This window comes from Eurosta solidaginis, chromosome 1 (genome assembly GCF_040869045.1).
Source record: "Eurosta solidaginis isolate ZX-2024a chromosome 1, ASM4086904v1, whole genome shotgun sequence".
Classification (NCBI taxonomy): domain Eukaryota; kingdom Metazoa; phylum Arthropoda; class Insecta; order Diptera; family Tephritidae; genus Eurosta; species Eurosta solidaginis.
In genome coordinates, this window is record NC_090319.1 from 104,178,135 (window position 1) to 104,198,130 (window position 19,996).

Sequence of the window (19,996 nt, forward strand, 5' to 3'; positions counted from 1 at the left end):
TACTCACAAAAGTATGCAATCATCAGCAAAGTAGTTCTCACACATACACATGCATATATCTGAGATGCTCACAAAAGTATGCAATCATCGGTCGAAGTATCACTCACATGTACACGCGCAATATACACGCGCATATGAGAAGCTATGAACGTGCATCTGTAGTTATAGCTGGTGAGTTTATAGCTGGTAAGCAAGTATTTAATTCTAGAAGAAGAAACGCCTAGCTATACGAACGACACAGCACAGAGTATAAAACGAGCAAAAGCTGAGTAAGCAGAATCAGTTTGATTTAATCACGCTATTGGTTGTGAAGTGTTATTGTGATGTACTTTCAAGTAGTCTAATAAAGACCATTTTTGCATTATTAAATATTGGAGTTATTTATTCAACAGTTTAGTGATTCGATCGTTAGCAGAAGATCTAGAAAAGCGGAATTTCCCTAAATTCGTTACAGTATTAAAAATTCAGAAATTAGCGAGGCAAATTTTTTTTGCAAGGTTTCTATGGTTGCGTTACTTTTATAAGTTTCATTGATATTTCTTATTGTCTACTTATGGTGAAAAATTAGTCCCATTTTATATCTTCTTGGCGTTCTTTTGTAAACGGTGTAGCCCCTCGGCAGAAGTTTGGCAAACACTTCGACTGCATTTTTTGCCATGAAAAGCTTCTCAACGAAAAATCATCTGCCTTGCAGAATCCGTTCAGAGTCGATTAAAACATGTATGTAGGTGCCGTACCCTCAAATTGTATGTAGGAAGAAGTAGAAAGTAACGCAAATTGTAAGAGAAGCTAGGCCCAAATCTTTTCGGAAGTATATTGCGTCGAGTATTTATTTTTTTAGTTATTCACTTAAAGCCTTGACCTGTGCTATTTGTATGACACTCATTTGCTCAATTTAACTAAATTTTTTTCAGATGCAATTTTAAAGCTTATTGTTTATTTTCATTACTAAACACGGCTGTCTACTGCATACCTGCTGGATGGGTGTGGGGTGAGCATGGATTTCTTAATAATCTTGGTGCTGTAGACATAGCTGGAAGCGGGCCGGTACATTTAATTGGTAAGCGCATTTATAATGTAAGATTGGATGTATGTATGTATGTATGTATGTAGTTTCTTTTTTTTAGAATAGCTTGCCGTTATTTACCAAGTTGGTTTATTTTTTCAGTTTAAAATTTTTTTTTTAAATGCAAAATCGCTTCCAACGTTATAGATAGCCCTTGCGGCACGGTTTAAAACTAAAAATCTGGGCTGCAAACCACCTCAAAAAATGGTTCGGTTTGGCGAAGCATGAAGCGTTCCGGGGTACCTCTGAACCGGTTGGGTTCAAGTGGTTTGACCCTTTCATAATAAGTGTCAAATTACCAATGTAATATCTTATGGCATTCACATGATCGCTGTTGCTGAGGTAGGTATCTTGGGATTGAATTTCTTCTTACATATAAAATAACATTTCCGGAGCTTTAAAAGTGTCTGTTGTTGTTGTTGTAGCGATAAGGTTGCTCCCCGAAGGCTTTGGGGAGTGTTATCGATGTGATGGTCCTTTGCCGGATACAGCTAGCCCGACCATCTCGGGAACATTTATATGGTCACATTAAACCTTCAGGCCATCCCTCCCTCCCTGGGGTGCCAATTTCCATGAGGAGCTTGGGGTCGCCAGAGCCTCGTCTGTTAGTGAAATGGGATTCGCCGCTCGAAGGTGTGGTTTGACAATTGGGCTTGGAGAAGCTATATATTGCGCTGGCAACCTGAAAAGGTTGCGGTACACAACCCCTTGAATCTGGTATTTTAGGCGCCTCTTACGACAGACATACCTACCGCGGGTATATTCTAACCCCTTAACCCTCTGAGGTTTTTTTTGTTTAAAACTGTCTCTTAACGGTGTAGCATTATACGTCATACCCACTGTAATGTAGCATTATGCTTCATACCCACTGTAATACACTTGCAATAATACGTATCATGAACTCCAAATATATTTTAATAATAATCGTATTACAATATTTTCCAACATAAATTATTGAACTAACCCAGACGATTAACTAACATCAATGGAATGCCGAATATGAAACCCTTATCCGTTCACAGCTAATAAATTACTTATTACATACAACCCATTATGGGAACTAACTAAAATACTCACATCGATATTCCAACGTTCATGAATGTTCATGAATGTACTATTTATATGAGAGAACGTTCGTCGAAGTACGTCCAGCCTTAGCAAGATGGATCGGCTGCATGTTAAATTGCACGAGGATTACACATCCCTCTGTAGAAGTGGTGCAAAGCCTCAAGGCCAGCTTGGTGGCTTGAGACCATACAGCCATAATAGTCTAGCGCCATCAAACATTAGACGAACAGGCTACTGGATCCAGCTTCTATGGGGATCTAAGAGCAAAAATATAGGTGTAAGGTTGGTGCCAGGAGCTGTAAATGCGGGACGATGCTATACACGTTTACTCCGGTGGTTCCAAACTAATGGGCATGGTAGGGTATGTTTCAGGCGGATGTAGTAGTCCTGACCAAAAGTAGTGGAAACACTGGGGAAAGTAGTTTAAAAGCAGCCGCGCGAACAGCAATTAAAGCAATAATCCCGCATAGCACAACAGAATCGGGATATGCAGAAACACACATGTATATTGGGGCCCTGGGCAAATGGGAATAGATGGAAATAAAAAAGCGGGTGAGCTAACTAAGAAGGGTGCATCCCAATCACCATGGGCGGGATAATAAGAAGGAAAGAGTTGCACATGATCCACCAAGCGGGAAAGGCGTTGAGCGGGCCACGGGCTGTGTCGAAGAACATGTGGAAGTCTCATGACCTTATTCAAACAAAGTAACTCTTGCCACTAAAAATAGGAGACTGTGGGCTTATGATGTATATTCGGCTGGCATCGTCAGATCTAGAAGCAGCAAGTAGTATAGGCCCTTGAATGCTTGTAGTTTCGAGGGTCTTTCAGTTTGGTAGGCAAATAAACTTCTAGTAACACTTTGGACGCATTCAGTCTATATGAGATTCTCAAGGACCGGTCAGTTCAACCTTACAAATTATTATAAGAAACAATGTCTGACCATAGTAACAGAAGCACTTTGTTATATGTAAAAATCACAAAAAATTGCGAAAACTGACAGTTTAAGCATTTTTCATCCAAAAAAACAGACATTCATATTTTTCTCTGAAAGAATATAAGATAATCTGAATGAAAAATTAAGATTACTAAAGTATTATACCTGAATATGAGCTTTATACTTTAAAAGGATTTAAGGGAGGATTGGGAGTTGAATTGGTTTTGATATTTTAGTTATTTTGAACACAACCGAACCATTTTTTTGTGTGGTTTTTGGTGCGACTTTGGAGTTTTAAAATAAATTAGGTTCCGTTCGTGGTTCGGTTCACAGCCCCAAAACTGCGAGTGATTCGATTTATGAACCGGTTTGCTGATTAAAGTTAATACTTTTTTTTGATTTGGTAATCCCCTTGGAGTCTCACACCCTAATGTATTGTAACGAATTTACCGCAAATCCTCTTATTTGCAACCTTCTGCTAAGTTCGAATCACTAAACTGTTGAATAAATAACTACAATATTTAATAATGCAAAATGGCCTTTATTAAATTACTTCACAATAAATAGCTCTACTATTGCTCGACAGATAGCGTGCTTAATAAAAACTGATTATTGCGCCTCTACTGGTGTCGCCTTTTATACTGTTTGGTTTACTCGTTGACATTTCTAGGCGATTCTGTTCTAGAATCTAATAGTTGGTTATCTGCTATAAGTTTCTCAGCTATACCTACAGATGCACAATTTTTATAGCTTCTCTCACAGCTCATGCGCGCGTGTGTTTGTGAGCGACACTTCCACAATTATATTGCATATCTCAGATATCTGCATGTGTTTGTGCGTTGCTTCTCCCTGCGTGTACGTACATATGTGTAGACATAATGATTGAATTATTTATGTGCATCAAGTCACTGCTTAGCATCGGCTTAGACATGGCAGTACCCCTTAGTGTTGCTAATATTCGTAACACTGCCCTCCACCTAAGTCTGATCGTCTCGATCAGACAAATCCCTCGATCTAAACGCTGCTAGCATCTCCAAATGTACCACTCTTCTACTTCGTGGTTTCCCAATGGTTTGTATGCGGTAGATGGTGTCACTGATCTTCTTCACAACTTTGTACGGCCCTTCCCAACTGCACCGAAATTTGGATGGAACACCTTTCCGCCGGTGAGGGTTGTATAACAGTACCAAATCTCCCTCCGAGAAATCTTCCGAATTATTGTTCTCATCGTACCTGCGTTTTATCTTACTACTCATTATCCTTGATCGTTCCCTCGCACTCTGTTGTTTGGCCAATGAACTACTTTGTACAGCTTGCTCTTGACGGATTGGCTTCACATACTCAGTATCGCTTCGACGTTTCCCAAAGAAGTGCGCGCTGGCTTGAAACCACCCTTGCATTCTTTCTGGAAAATTCTTTCAGTCGTTTTAGTGCGTCCATTAGGTTTTGTCAATGCCAGTGTTTCTCTCGCAGGTACTTTTGATTTCGCTTTATTTGGCCCATTCGATCCATCAACCTTTGCTCGATCTACTTTCCTTGACTTTCGTGGTCTCTGTCGAATCTCCTCCACCAGCACTCGCTTACTGCTGAACCCTTTTTCCAAACTGAAGCTAAGTGGCACATTTTGGTTCTCATAACGCATCACCCTTCTCTGCATATCGATTTTGATGTCATGGTCAACCAAGAAGTCCACTCCCAATATGACTTCATCAACAATCTCCTCCACAATGAATTTGTGTAGAACCATGACCTTTCCAATTAATACCTCACATACCACTTCTCCTTGGACTTGATTATACTCGCCAGTGACCGTATGCAACCTTGCTCCAGGTAACGGTTTTACTCTTCTGTTGACCAAGTCAGATCGGATTAAGGAATGAGATGCGCCCGTATCTACAATCAGTACACGATCCTTGCCATCCACATTTCCTTTGACGGTAAGACTGCTCCATTTCCTTCCAGTTTGCGAGATAGGTATCACACGACATTCAATAGCTGGGGCAAGTTCTCGATCTTTACATTCGCTCTTGTTTATCTCCTCCAGCTTTGCGTTTACGACCAACCAAGTTGGAACTACCATGACCGGTGCTGCAATGACGTGCAATGTGATTTGGGTTACCACACTTGAAACACTTCATAACTCCGGCATTGTTTTGTTGTAATCCCTTCAGTGCTTCCAAAATTGTGTTTACCCAATCTGGCCTTTCCACTTCCACGCGATGAGCTTTGTATGCGGGCTTACTCAAAAGTGACGCTGTTTCCTGAGTCAGTGCATGGGATACCGTTTCAGCAAATGTTGGCTTTGGGTTCGCGTATGTGGCTCGCTTCGTTTCGACGTCCCGTATGCCGTTAATAAAGTTCTGAATCTTTACCCTTTCAGTGTTTTCCACGGGTGCGTCCGCATTTGCAAGATGAGCCAATCTTTCAACATCCGAAGCAAACTCCTGTAATGTCTCATTTGCTTTTTGGTAACGGTTTTGCAACTCAGTTTGGTATATCTGTTTTCTATGCTCGCTTCCATAGCGTCTCTCTAGAGCGCCCATCAATGAACAGTTCCGTTCGCCCTCTGGAATGGTTTGTAAAATCTCAGCTGCAGGCCCTTTCAATGCCATGAACAGTGCAGCAACTTTATCTTCAGCATTCTAGTTGTTCACTGTTGCGGTCTTCTCAAACTGTAGCTTAAAGACCTGGAAAGGAAAAGAACCGTCAAAGGATGGAGTTTTTACCTTCGTATTGCTTGCTGAAATATCTGGGCGATTTAATTGCAACTCCTGTATACGACCTCTCAAAGCATCCACCTCGGCTTCGATTTTTTCTTCAAACTGCGTTATTTTCTCGTCCATACGCGCTTCGAGTTTTGATGATATACGCGCCTCTTGCGCTTCGAGTTGTACTGTTATGAGTGCCTCTTGCTCTTTCAGTTGTGTTTCCATCTTTGATGTAATCTGTGTCGACATTTCTTAAATACGCGTTTCTTGTGCTTTCAACTGCTCAGCGAACTGAGATGTCCTATATGTCTTTTGTTCTTCCAGTTGAGTTTCCATCTTGGATGTTTCTGTCGACGTTTGTGCAGATATTGCAGCTAATATCACGTTCAAGTCTGTGCTGGTAACTGCCTGCGATGTTTCGCTTTTCTCCTCCAATTTTGTTGTCTCATCGCCATCAAGATGAAAGACATACTCTTCCACGTCAATTCCTTCCGTAGTCGTGCCTGAAGTTCGAGTTTAATGCCGTTTGTATTCAATCCACGGCTCTCCAACACCTTCTTCAGTTGCGGGATCTTCAATTCACTTAACTTTGCCATGTTCAAGTTGTATTCCCAATCTCCGGAATTTATTCAACAATTCCTCTTCTGACACCAATTGTAACGATTGTAAATCCTCTTAATTGCAACCTTCTGCTAAGTTCGAATCACTAAACTGTTGAATAAATAACTCCAATATTTAATAATGCAAAATGGCCTTTATTAAAGTACTTCACAATAAATAACTCTACTATTGCTCGACAGATAGCGTGCTTAATCAAAACTGATTGTTGCGCCTCTACTGGTGTCGCCTTTTATACTGTTTGGATTACTCGTTGACATTTCTAGGCGGTTCTGTTCTAGAATCTACTAGTTGGTTATCTGCTATAAGTTTCTCAGCTATAACTACAGATGCACAATTTTTATAGCTTCTCTCACAGCTCATGCGCGCGTATGTTTGTGAGCGACATTTCCACAATTATATTGCATATCTCAGATAAGATATCTGCATGTGTTTGTGCGTTGCTTCTCCCTGCGTGTAAGATTTAGATTTACTTCTTTTATAAATAACTGGAGAAGTAAACCCATACGTTTAAGTCCTTCATCTTTTATTTAAATAATTAAAGAATTAAAGCATGTTCGTTTTTAATATGTTCTATACACATACTATAGTTTTTATTTCTTATAAAAGTTATATTACGACAGACATATAATTTTGATGACACTAGCAATTATTAGTTCACTTGTTAATACCTTACCAACGACTAACTAGAAAATGAGACCGAGCGTAAGGTTGAGCTAGGGATTTTTAATCATCGGCTTAATGAGCGATAAATAAGGGAATAATAATATTTAATACTCATATTGAGTGTAAGTATATAACTCGCCCTCCGTTAATGAATTCGCGTCCCTGCGAATTTTGAAGTTACAATGTTATATATATATTGCTTTGTTTTTTTTTTCTTTGTTAACTTTTAATTGTTACAGTATTTTTCAAATTTCAAAAAATTTTTCCTTGTAATAAATTATAAATCGATAAATGCCTGGACATTATATATAATAAAAGATATTTTATGTCCGAACTGTGATAACAATGTTAATTTTTGTTTTCTTTTTATGCTTCACATAATAAAATTTTTGTTTTGTAAATTGCAAATTTTAAACATCGATATCTACATAAACATATGTATACAAAATACTACTGATCGAATAATGAACAAACGTTAGATACATAAGACACGTTCGATATTACGAAACCACGACATTAATCATACTAATTTCTTTTTTTTTTTGCAAATACATTTTTGGGTTTTACCACATTTTCCTCTTGCTTATATTAACATTATATATATTTATATATATACATTTTTATGAATTTAATTACATTTTTTTGGGTAGCCTTTTAATATTAGCTATGTCGATTTTATTGGGAAAACTGTTGGTTAATTTAATAAATCTTTAAGCAGTTTTATTTCTGCTAGCAAGAGGGTTTTTCATGTAAACTTTGTTGTTATAAAAATTTGGCACGTTTTTTCTTTTTGTAGGTAAAATTTTGAATTTTTTTTAAGATCAATGTTTTTATTGTTAATAAAATCTATCGGCTTCACGTTGGTTGAGCTGTGAATTGAATTATTGTAGTAACCAACTGATTTAATCATAATCTCCTCTATTTCCAAAGAGTTTTGAGTGTGTTTCAAAATACGGATATGTTCCAGCAGCATGGAATGAAGCCTTTCAATATCGGCGTTACCGGTGTGGCTGTTCGGAGTGGTGAAATGGGGTAATATGTCATTTTCGCGGCAGAACAATCTTATGAGAGAATTGTTAAATTCGTTGTCCATTATTAGTTTCTTAGGTTTTCCTAGCCAAGCCAATCTTTCTTGAAGTTTGATTTTAATGGTGACCATGTTCCTATCGGGTAATTTGTGTACAGAAGCTAGTTTAGTGAATCTGTCGATAGTTGTCAGAAAACATGTGCGAAAACAATAGAAAATATCAGCATGTACTATTTAGTTAGGAATGTTTGGAGTCTCGGTGTGATTAAAGAGTTTTTTAAAGGCTCGCATTTATTTATAAACCTATTAATTATTTTTTTAAGGTTAGGGAATAATACGTAAATTTCGTTTGCTCATAATTTTTTAAAACTCCTCTATGGTTTCCTTCCGTATGTACTTTCTCCACTACTTCTAGAACTTCTTCCTCTGTTTTCATATCTGCCGCCTTATAACAACACTTGGTAAATTTTAATTTCCTCTCATTTGAAAACAAACTTATTAATTTTTCTTGAACAATATTGTATAGGTTATTAGGTAACTCTGAATGAATTCCTAATGTTCCCCTCTTTATATATTTTCTAAATAGATCCATAAGATAACTACTTTTGTGTCAATCTGCTTGAGCTATATAAAGGATTTGATATTTTCTGTATAGTACTTCGCTTTCAACGGTTTTATTTTTCACCAGTCGTATTTGAGTTGTGTATTTATTTACTATTGATTCAGAGATAAGGAAGTGCTCATTTAGATTATCAATTGCTGAATGCACCGTTTCAATTGAATTTTCAAACAAAGACTTAATGTCATAGTTTTCCTCGTTTCCTACTGAAACAATATCTGTTTGTCGGCTTAAAAAATCAGCCACATTATTTTCTTTACCTTTGATATAGTCAACTTCAAATTCATACTCACTAAGCAATGTTTTCCACCTCAAAACTCGTGGGCTTGGATCCTTCATGGAATACAGCCATTTTAAGGGTTGGTGGTCGGTTTGTACAACAAATGATCGTCGGAATAAATAAGGTCTGAAGTGCCGCACCGCCCACACTATTGCTAAAAGCTCTTTTTCTAGTGTATGGTAATGTTTCTCGTATCCATTTAATGTGCGACTAGCGAAACAAATTGGTTTTATTATTTTGGCTAAGGACAGCGCCTATTGCAACATTACTTGCATCAGTTGTCACGACAAATTTTTTGGAAAAGTCGGGGAATGCTAGTAGTGGGGGTGATGTCATTATGAGTTTCAACTTGTCAACCGCCTCGATATATTCTTTGTCCTTTAAATTGATTTTTTCATTTTTTCCCAAATATTTAATTATAGGGGCAGCTATAGCAGAATAGTTTTTTTAATAAATTTGCGGTAACCCTTCAATTTGTTGCACAACACCGTGGAAATAATATGTTGCTCTTCTGATTTTGTTAGCGCAAAAATTGTTGTGACGTCTCTTAAATAGTGTGTGATTGTATACTCACTTTGCCCATCAAAAAATGGTATGCTGCGTGCTTCTCTTAACGCCTCTGCTAGTGTCAGTGCCATGTTATTTTGTTGTTATTATTTATATTTATTTAATGATTTGTTCGAAAAAGTTTTAGAGGTAAGGCCGTACTAAAGTTGTATATTAGTTCTTTATTTCTGGTTTAAAAGTTAAAATTTTTCGTGTTTTTAATACAACATCACAACATTTATTTATACACAAGTTTTTGTTTCGTTGCAACGTAATTTTGCTAAGCAACTTTTTATTGTTTATCACCATGTATATGCACACACCATGTTCTTAAATTTTGCATAGCAACATATACTTGTACGCAACAAGTTTCAGTTTGTTGGCAGCATTGAGTCTTAAACTGCACGCTGTCGGTAGCAATGTATATATACACTTTAAGTTTGGGAACATTTGCACGAAAATGCGGAGTGATCGAAAATGTGTATCCACTTAAAATAACACTTATTCTCACTCTTTTAGTTTTTATTCTCTTTATCAATTACCCTACAAGAAACGCTGATTGTTTTACTAATACACTCACACTTGTAATTGACAATGCTGATCCTGCGATGACGTAAACATTGATACTCAAATTTATGTATGTTCCTTTGTTCACTCACGCATGTCCGCATGTACCCAACGACAGCCTATAATCATGAAAAAGGACTCAAACTGGGAAAGCTTCGGACACCTGGTACAGAACAAAAGAACATACAGCAGATACCATTATGCATGTGAGACAGATACATAATTCTCAACGGAATTTTATGTATGCGAGAACAGTTTATCCGATTTAATCATGTTGTCACTCATGGTTCAATTATGTACAGGTTGGCTCATCTCATCAGCTGATTTTATTTATGTCATTGCATGGTCGAAGGGATTGTCAAAAGGAGATGGCAAACTCAAAATGAAACCAACACATTGGCAACATTTTACTTACACATAAAAAAACTGCTAAGTTTTATGTTTCCATTCCATACCATTCGCACCAACACCAATACACAGATTTTGACAATTTGGACAGACATATTTTGTTGCTTTACAGATGAGCCAACCTGTATATAGTTGAACCATGGTTGTCACTACTGACTGTCATATGACAATCAAATGATTATCACGGTTGTTTTGTTATTTTTTATATCCCGCTATTTTCAACCGACGAAAACCATATAAAAAATAAGTTTAAAAAATGAAAAAGAGAGCATTTCAAAGCTCCAAGCTAAAAGAAAAAAAATCTAAAATAATATTAAAAAATACCAAAAGCTGTCGGAATGTGTGGGGCGCAGTCAAAAAATTGATACGCGAAAAATAATAGTGGTTAGTGATGATTCATTTTTATACTCAGTTGAGCAGAGCTCACAGAGTATATTAAGTTTGATTGGATAACGGTTGGTTGTACATATATAAAGGAATCGATATAGATATAGACTTCCATATATCTAAATAATCAGGATCGAAAAAAATTTGATTGAGCCATGTCCGTCCGTCCGTCCGTCCGTCCGTCCGTCCGTCCGTTAACACGATAACTTGAGAGTAAATTTTGAGGTATCTTGATGAAATTTGGTGTGTAGGTTCCTGAGCACTCATCTCAGATCGCTATTTAAAATGAACGATATCGGACTATAACCACGCCCACTTTTTCGATATCGAAAATTTCGAAAAACGTAAAAGTTCGATAATTCATTACAAAAGACCGATAAAGCGACGAAACTTGGTAGATGAGTTGAACTTATGACGCAAAATAGAAAATTAGTAAAATTTTGGACAATGGGCGTGGCACCGCCCACTTTTAAAAGAAGGTAATTTAAAATTTTTGCAAGCTGTAATTTGGCAGTCGTTGAAGATATCATGATGAAGTTTGGCAGGAACTTTACTCTTATTACTATATGTACGCTTAATAAAACTTAGCAAAATCGGAGAAGGACCACGCCCACTTTAAAAAAAATTTTTTTTTTAAAGTAAAATTTTAACAAAAAATTTAATATCTTTACAGTATATAAGTAAATTATGTCAAGATTCAACTCCAGTAATGATATGGTGCAACAAAATACAAAAATAAAAGAAAATTTAAAAATGGGCGGGGCTCCGCCCTTTTTCATTTAATTTGTCTAGGATACTTTTAATGCCATAAGTCGAACAAAAATTAAGTAGGGGCATAGATTTTATGGCGTTAACTGTTTTCTGTGAAAATGGGCGAAATCGGTTGATGCCACGCCCAGTTTTTATACACAGTCGTCCGTCTGTCCTTCCGCATGGCCGTTAACACGATAACTTGAGCAAAAATCGATATATCTTTACTAAACTCAGTTCACGTACTTATCTGAACTCACTTTATCTTGGTATGAAAAATGAACGAAATCCGACTATGACCACGCCCACTTTTTCCATATCGAAAATTACGAAAAATGAAAAAAATGCCATAATTCTATACCAAATACGAAAAAAGGGATGAAATATGGTAAGGTAATTGGATTGTTTTATTGACGCGAAATATAACTTTAGAAAAAACTTTATAAAATGATTGTGACACCTACCATATTAAGTAGAAGAAAATGAAAAAGTTCTGCAGGCCGAAATAAAAAACCCTTAAAATCTTGGCAGGTATTACATATATAATATTCACATATACAACTACCACCACTCCCTTTTAAAACTCTCATTAATACCTTTAATTTGATACCCATATCGTACAAACTCATTCTAGAGTCACCCCTGGTCCACCTTTATGGCGATATTTCGAAAAGGCGAACACCTATAGAACGAAGGCCCACTCCCTTTTAAAAATACTCATTAACACCTTTCATTTGATACCCATATCGTACAAACAAAGTCTAGAGTCACCCTGGTCCAGAAAGGCCCATCCCTCTTAAAATACTCATTAACTCCTTTCGTTTGATACCCATATTGCACAAACGAATTCTAGGGTCACCCCTGGTCCACCTTTATGGCGATATCTCGAAACGGCGTCCACCTATGGAACTAAGGATTACTCCCTTTTAAAATACTCATTAACACCTTTCATTTGATACCCATATCGTACAAACGCATTCTAGAGTCACACCTGGTCCATCTTTATGGCGATATCTCAAAAAGGCGTCCACCTATAGAACTAAGGCCCACTCCCTCTTAAAATACTCATTAACTCCTTTCGTTTGATACCCATATTGCACAAACGAATTCTAGAGTCACCCCTGGTCCACCTTTATGGCGATATCTCGAAAAGGGGTCCACCTATAGAACTAAGCCCCACGCCCTTTTAAAATAATTATTAACACCTTTCATTTGATACCCATATCATACAAACAAATTCTAAAGTCACCCCTGGTCCACCTTTATGGCGATATCTCGAAAAGGCGAACACCTATAAAACGAAGGTCCACTCCCTTTTAAAAATACTCATTAACACCTTTCATTTGGTACCCATATCGTACAAACAAAGTCTAGAGGCACCCCTGGTCCACCTTTATTGCGATACCTCGAAAATGCGTCCACCTATAGAACTAAGGCCCACTCCCTCTTAAAATACTCATTAACTCCTTTCGTTTGATACCCATATTGCACAAACGAATTCTAGAGTCACCCCTGGCCCACCTTTATGGCGATATCTCGAAACGGCGTCCACCTATAGAACTAAGGCCCACTCCCTTTTAAAATACTCATTAACACCTTTCGTTTGATGCCCATATTGTGCAAACAAATTCTAGGGTCACCCCTGGTCCACCTTTATGGCGATATCTCGAAACGGCGTCCACCTATGGAACTAAGGATTACTCTCTTTTAAAATGCTCATTAACACCTTTCATTTGATACCCATATCGTACAAACGCATTCTAGAGTCACCCCTGGTCCATCTTTACGGCGATATCTCGAAAAGGCGTCCATCTATAGTACTTAGGTCCACGCCCTTTTAAAATACTCATTAATACCTTTCATTTGATACCCATATCGTACAAACGCATTCTAGAGTCAACCCTGATCCACCCTTATGGCTATATCCCTAAATGGCGTCCACCTATAGAACTATGGCCCACTCCCTCATAAAATACTCTTTAGTGCCTTTCATTTGATACACATGTCATACAAACACATTCCAGGGTTTCCCTTGGTTCATTTTCCTACATGGTTATTTTCCCTTATGTTGTCACCATAGCTCTCAACTGAGTATGTAATGTTCGGTTACACCCGAACTTAACCTTCCTTACTTGTTTTTAAATGTGTTTCCGCATTAGGAAAGCGCTCTTCTGTTGTTTTGTTATTTTCTGAATTTAAATTGAACATTCTGAACTCGAATTCTTATAAAACTATTTATTTTAAACAAATAACAAACACGTATGCTTTTATCACGTACAAAATTAAAAAAGTAATGAAATAAAGTAAATAAAAAGCAAAAAGCATCGTTTCATTTCTGGCGGAATATAACAATGATCATTTATGATAGTATAACAGTCAAACCTGATATCTACAGTAAACTATCATTTATGACACTTTTTGATAGTTAGAGTGTCAGCACTGATCCAGGAAAAGGAATGAGAGTGAGCAGTACGGCTATATACTTAATCACTAGGCCATGTTGGCGTATAAGAAGGAGACAAAAACTCACACGTACACAGTAGTTTACATCAAATTTGCGCAAGTCCCCTTAAGTATGTGATACAAAGTTTGTATGAGGCGCTGATCGTTAGGTTGACATTGCTGACAATCAGATGATAGTCATATGATAGTCAGTATTCTTGTAGGGTATTGGAATAGAGTATACCGCTGTAACGGGTTACAGTTTTGCAAATCGACGACAAAGTTCACTTTTTAAGCAATTTTTTGTTTTTGTAATTTGTATGTTACTGCACCAATGTTTTTTCCTTGTTTGGTATTAATAGCCGTGTTTTTTAACACGCGCTTATACGTTTCGTTTGCGCGTGTTAAAAAACGCCTATCTTCGCTTAGATAATGCTTAGGAGACCCATCTAGCGGCTGTGGTAAAACAACTAGCTACAGCAACAGGGTGTACCGAAAAGCGGAGACGCAACGCTCTGATGGTCATAGGGTATAACATATAGCTGAATCAGTTGCGATGAATTGTGGACACACATATAATACATAGAATTAGTGTACAGGGTGAAACAAAGACACATATTTCAGTTACATCTGAGTATAATGCGTATTGAAATTTAGTAGGACAAAATTTATGCGCAGCAATTTCAGAGGTGTATTTATAGTTTGTCTCTTAGCAGTCAATATAAAGTTTAAGCGTAAACGGATATACGCGTGTTAAAAAACACGGCTAATATTTTACAAGGTTTTAAATATCTCTTATTAGGTGTGGAGATTTTTGTATTAACTTACACTTTGAAGTAAAAACTAAATTTTTCTGTCGCTAAGGTGTTTTTTGGTTATTTAAGCATTGTTTTTTTTTCAATTTGGCAAATTTACATAAATGTCTGTGGAATATAACACCGCTTTTTAAAGAGTTTTTCACGTTTATAGTTAACATTAACAATAATTCACAGTTTTGTTATTTTCCGTCAATTTATTGTTTATTACGTTTCGTGTCGCGCTCCTCGTCGCCAGATTTAGATTTACTTCTTGTATAAATAACTGGAGAAGTAAACCTATTAAGAATTAAAGCATGTTCGTTTTTAATATGTTTTATGCACATACTTTAGTTTTTATTTCTTGTAAAAGTTATATTACTACAGACGTATAATTTTGATGACACTAGCAATTATTAGTTCACTTATTAACACCTTAACAACGACTAACTAGAAAATGAGACCGAGCGTAAGGTTGAGCTAGGGATTTTTAATCATCGGCTTAATGAGAGCAATAAATAAGGGAATAATAATATTTATTACTCATATTGAGTGTAATATATAACTTGTACGTACATATGTGTAGACATAATGATTGAATTATTGATGTGCATCAAGTCACTGCTTAGCATCGAGTTACGGTCTGCTGTTATGGTCTAGAGTTGGCAAATATCCGTGTACCTGTGATTTTGTCACAGGTACTGAATGATCACAGCTGAACGCTGTGACTGCTTCTGAGGAATAGCCGTGACTGACTGACTGTGATAGCATCTGCACTTCGTTCACAATCACGTTTAATGATAATCTCAATCACATGAGTCAATGAATCTGTGAATCGTGCTACAACTAATTAGCTGCAGATGACGCAGTCGCCATGTAAAATCATGCATGTATATGTATTTAGAATGGATATTTTTTTTGCATTCCGTTTTGAATACGGTTTCTATTTATGTGAATACGTCTGTTACATACGTTCTGAAAATCGTTTCATTTTGAAGATTCTCGTATTGACTGGACTGGAGCGATTTGGAGTGTATCACTTTAAGCTTAAAGTTTTATAAAAAATTATTATTTATAAAAGATGTCGTTAAAAAAATCCAAGACCAGTTTCCTATGGCAGTTTTTTGAAAAGGTGGATCATTCTTTTGCCACATGCAATATTTGCAAAACCAAAATATCTTATAAAAAATCGGCAAGTAATTTGAAGAGACATATGATTCGGAGGCATCCGACCGTACAACTGGAAGAGCTTGTGGTAAATTTTAACGACTTCCAAACTTTGTTAGTGTCCCTGTGTATATGTGCATTTCCATTTGCAGGATAAACCTCAACCTATCGAAATTGAACCTGTCATTGATATCACCGAAGAGCAGCCATCAACTTCCAGTGCAGCACCAAAACGGATGACACAATGCAAAATTATAAAAAACTATCGCCCAATTTCAAAAGAGGGTTTGAATAGCAAGCTTCTGCAGTTATTTACTATAGACTTACAGCCATTCAGCATTGTAGACGATAGAGGGTTCAGGGAATTTGTGAAATCTTTGAATCCTATGTACGTACTCCCAAGCAGACGGGTAGTTTCCAAAACCATGATTCCTGCTTTGTACGAAGAGTGCAGACATAAAATGCAAGGAATGATACAAGGCGGCAACGAATTTTGTATTACAACGGATTGTTGGACTTCAAGAAATGTTTGTACCTTCATTGCTGTGACAGCGCATTTTGTATCACCGGAGTTTGAGCTGAAATCCATACTATTGTCGGCTTCAGAGCTCAATATTAACCATACGGCCGAAAACTTAGCTAACGCGATACTCAAGATTGTCTGTGACTGGAATGTAGAAAGAAAAATTTTGCTTTCTGTTTCCGATAACGCCAGTAACATAAAATGTGCCCTTACAACAAAGTTGAATTGGAAACATTTTGGATGTATGGCTCATACAACGAATTTGATTGTTAAAGATGGCTTGCGTGTAACGGAAGTTGCTGAAATAATCGATAAGATCAAAGGTATAGTTACCTATTTTAAGAAAAGTTCTTCAGCCAACGAAGCTTTTCTGAGCTATCAACGAAACAATGGCAGGGACCCGTTGAAGCTGATTCAACAAGTTGAGACTAGGTGGAACTCTACTCTTGCAATAATGGAACGATTTGCTGCGCTTGAGGAAGCAGTAAAATATACGCAAGTTATTTAAAACAGGAGCCTTTTAACCTTGTCCAGTGAAGAATGGCAAATAGTCAAAGATTTATGTATAATATGTCAACCATTCAAAGACGCTACAGTAACCATAAGTGGCGAAACGTATTGTACGGGATCCCTGGTAATACCGATTACAAATGGTCTTCAGGACGTTTACAGGCATTTGCTAACAAAAGTTTGGCCCGATCCTGTGCGCAAGGTTATAGACATTTTTGGAAATGGTATTCGGGAACGATTGGGCAATATCCAAAAAAGCAACACATTTTCTGTAGCTACATTTTTGGATCCTAGGTTTAAATTATTAGCATTGACGGATGAATTAGCTGCAGAAAATTGTAAAAAAATTGTGAAGAGTAATCTTATGGAACTGTACAGGGCAGAATCGGCTCCCTCGTCTGAGAGTGTAGACGAACCTGCAGAATATTTTCTTTCCATTTGGAGCTTTTTCGATCAATGTGCCAACCAAAATAGTGCTGAAGCAAAAAGCATCATTGAAATGCAGCGGTATTTAGAGGATGGAATAGTTTCCAGAACAAACAATTCATTTCAGTGGTGGCGCGAAAATAAATATAAATACCCTAAGCTAGCAGATTTGGCAAAGAAATATTTATGTGCACTAGCATCCTCTGTTCCATGTGAAAGAGTTTTTTCGAAAGCAGGCCAAATAGTTAGTGACCGTCGCTCACGACTGAGTGAAAAAAAAACTGAGATGCTTATCTTCTTAAACAGTAATCAAAGTTTTGTATAACATTTTTAAATTAAACGCATCCAAAAAAATATTTTACTAAGATTGATGGAATATGTATTTATTTTTAATTTTTTTTTTCTGTATGTACGAATATATACAATTTTTGTAGTTTTATTTCATAAAATATTTTTGGTACCTGTATTTAAATGTTAATTGAACTAAAGGCTGACTATGATAAAATAAAAAGAATTTGATAACAAAAAATTGGGTTTTAAAATTACCACTTATTTATTTATTTAGTAGTCTACAAATTTAACAATTAATCAGATTAAATATAGTTACGGGTTACAGATAAATTACAGAAGCATACAAATTGCACAAAATTATATTATAAAATATGTATATATTATTAAATCAGTTGTCGGAATGGACTGTGATGCCGAGTAACAGGAATTGATTATTAGTGCTGCCGGAATGGACGTGATTTCCAGTAGCTGATGTATATGTTGCGATTTATTGGGTTTTAAAAGACGGTGAACCCCCCTAATTATCCACCTCCTTGACCTCCTTATCATGTACCTAAAAGCGAAAATTAAACATTTAATCCCTTTCATTATATATACAATAGTTTTTAGAAATTATAAATAACGAGTACTTTACAATAACAACAACCTGCTACAACAACACCAACCCGAATCTTAAAATTAATAACTGACAACCCCTTTATTAATAGATGAAAACCTATTGCAATAATCTCTACTTGTTCGGCGCACAACCACAGGTGCCCATCCTTTAACAACAACTTGAGAAAATCGAAACGCTCATTGCATATTATGCGGATAACGTCCATCAATACATAGTGTTCCGCTCAACATTTGGCATTTTAGCAATCATGTTGCGAATTTTATCCATATATGCAGTTAAACTGTTCGTAACAAGTATGATGAAAGTATAATCATTTGGCAAACGTTCAATTACTTGTTGGTGATTAAGTGTTTGTTGAGTGCGCGCAGCATGACTGGGCGATTAAACATACAAGCAACAAATTTCGCGTATTAAACGCTGGTAATGCTTGACCTAATACTTCTGGCGGTATTTCCTGGCTATGCGCAAACGTTCAAAAAAGCTTTAACACTTTTTTAGCATTTAAACCATTCTTATCGTCCTTGGCAAGGCGCCTTATTAGTTTGAGAAGCCGTTCACGCTGACGCTTATTAGCGCCGGTCATACTAGCCTATAGTAAGAAAACATAGTGAAAATTTTATGATTATTCTTAATATCAATTAATATTAATTTTGTATTCATATATGTTGAAAGTTTGTATCTACCTGGAATGATTCAAACAGATGATCTAATTGTTCGGACGTAAAATCCCAAGCTAATTTCGCCAAAAGGTCATGTACATTCTTAACAATTGCCTCATGTTTGCCAATCTGTGCACGCCATACTGTATCCAAATCTTCAAGTGTTAAGGCGTGTTCTTTTATAAGAAATCGTATTATCTTCTCCAGATTTTCAACATATTGTAGCTGAGCAAGGCGTCTTTCCAGCACAAAACATCAGAAAGTTTGATATAATTCTAGTACCAAATAAAATCGCAATGAAAAAGCCAATATTTATACCTTTCATGAAAATGAAATGGTATATTAATTTCGTCACGAAACCGAAAATTGTAAGTCCTTAAAGGAAAATAGATAGACCCACCATTAAGTATACCGAAATAATCAGGTTGAAGAGCTGAGTTGATTTAGCCATGTCCGTCTGTCCGTCTGTCTGTTTGTATGCAAACTAGTCCCTCAATTTTTGAGATATCTTGATAAAATTTGGTGAGCGGGTGTATTTGGGTGTCCGATTAGACATTTGTCGGAACCGACCGGATCGGACCACTATAGCATATATCCTCCATACAACCGATTTTTCAGAAAAAGAGGAATTTTGTAATATCTTACCCAATTTAACAGATTGAAGCTTCAAACTTCACCATATACTTTCGTATATTGCACATATTGTTGCCTGAAAAAATTTATGAGATCGGTCGTATATATAGTATATATCCCCCACAACCGATTGTTCAGATAAGGAACTTTTCGTAATTACTGCCCCATTTTAAGAGCTAGAGGCTTCAAATTTCAACGAATGCTTAGGTATATAGCATATATTGTTGTCTGAAAAAATCATAAAGATCGGTGGTATATATAGTACATATATATAGTATATATATATA

General features: G+C 36.6%; 1 protein-coding gene and 1 long non-coding RNA gene across 4 annotated transcripts in view; one reads left to right on the forward strand and one right to left on the reverse strand.

Moving 5' to 3' along the window:
• Amt (Ammonium transporter) overlaps positions 1-19,996 on the forward strand; it is a 65,394-nt gene that overhangs the window by 15,071 nt on the left and 30,327 nt on the right. For both annotated transcript variants that reach the window (XM_067759494.1, XM_067759495.1), the window contains exon 3: positions 915-1,060. In XM_067759494.1, coding sequence (XP_067615595.1) covers positions 915-1,060 — 146 coding nt within the window. The remainder of the gene's footprint in view (positions 1-914; positions 1,061-19,996) is intronic.
• On the reverse strand, positions 3,719-15,345 carry LOC137236645 (uncharacterized). Of its 2 annotated transcripts, none has more exons than XR_010948537.1 (3): positions 14,916-15,345; positions 9,001-9,940; positions 3,719-8,224 (listed from the first exon to the last, which is right to left on the reverse strand). It is a non-coding gene; the product is annotated as an uncharacterized lncRNA (long non-coding RNA). The 2 variants fall into 2 exon arrangements; XR_010948536.1 differs by having other exon boundaries at positions 3,719-8,263.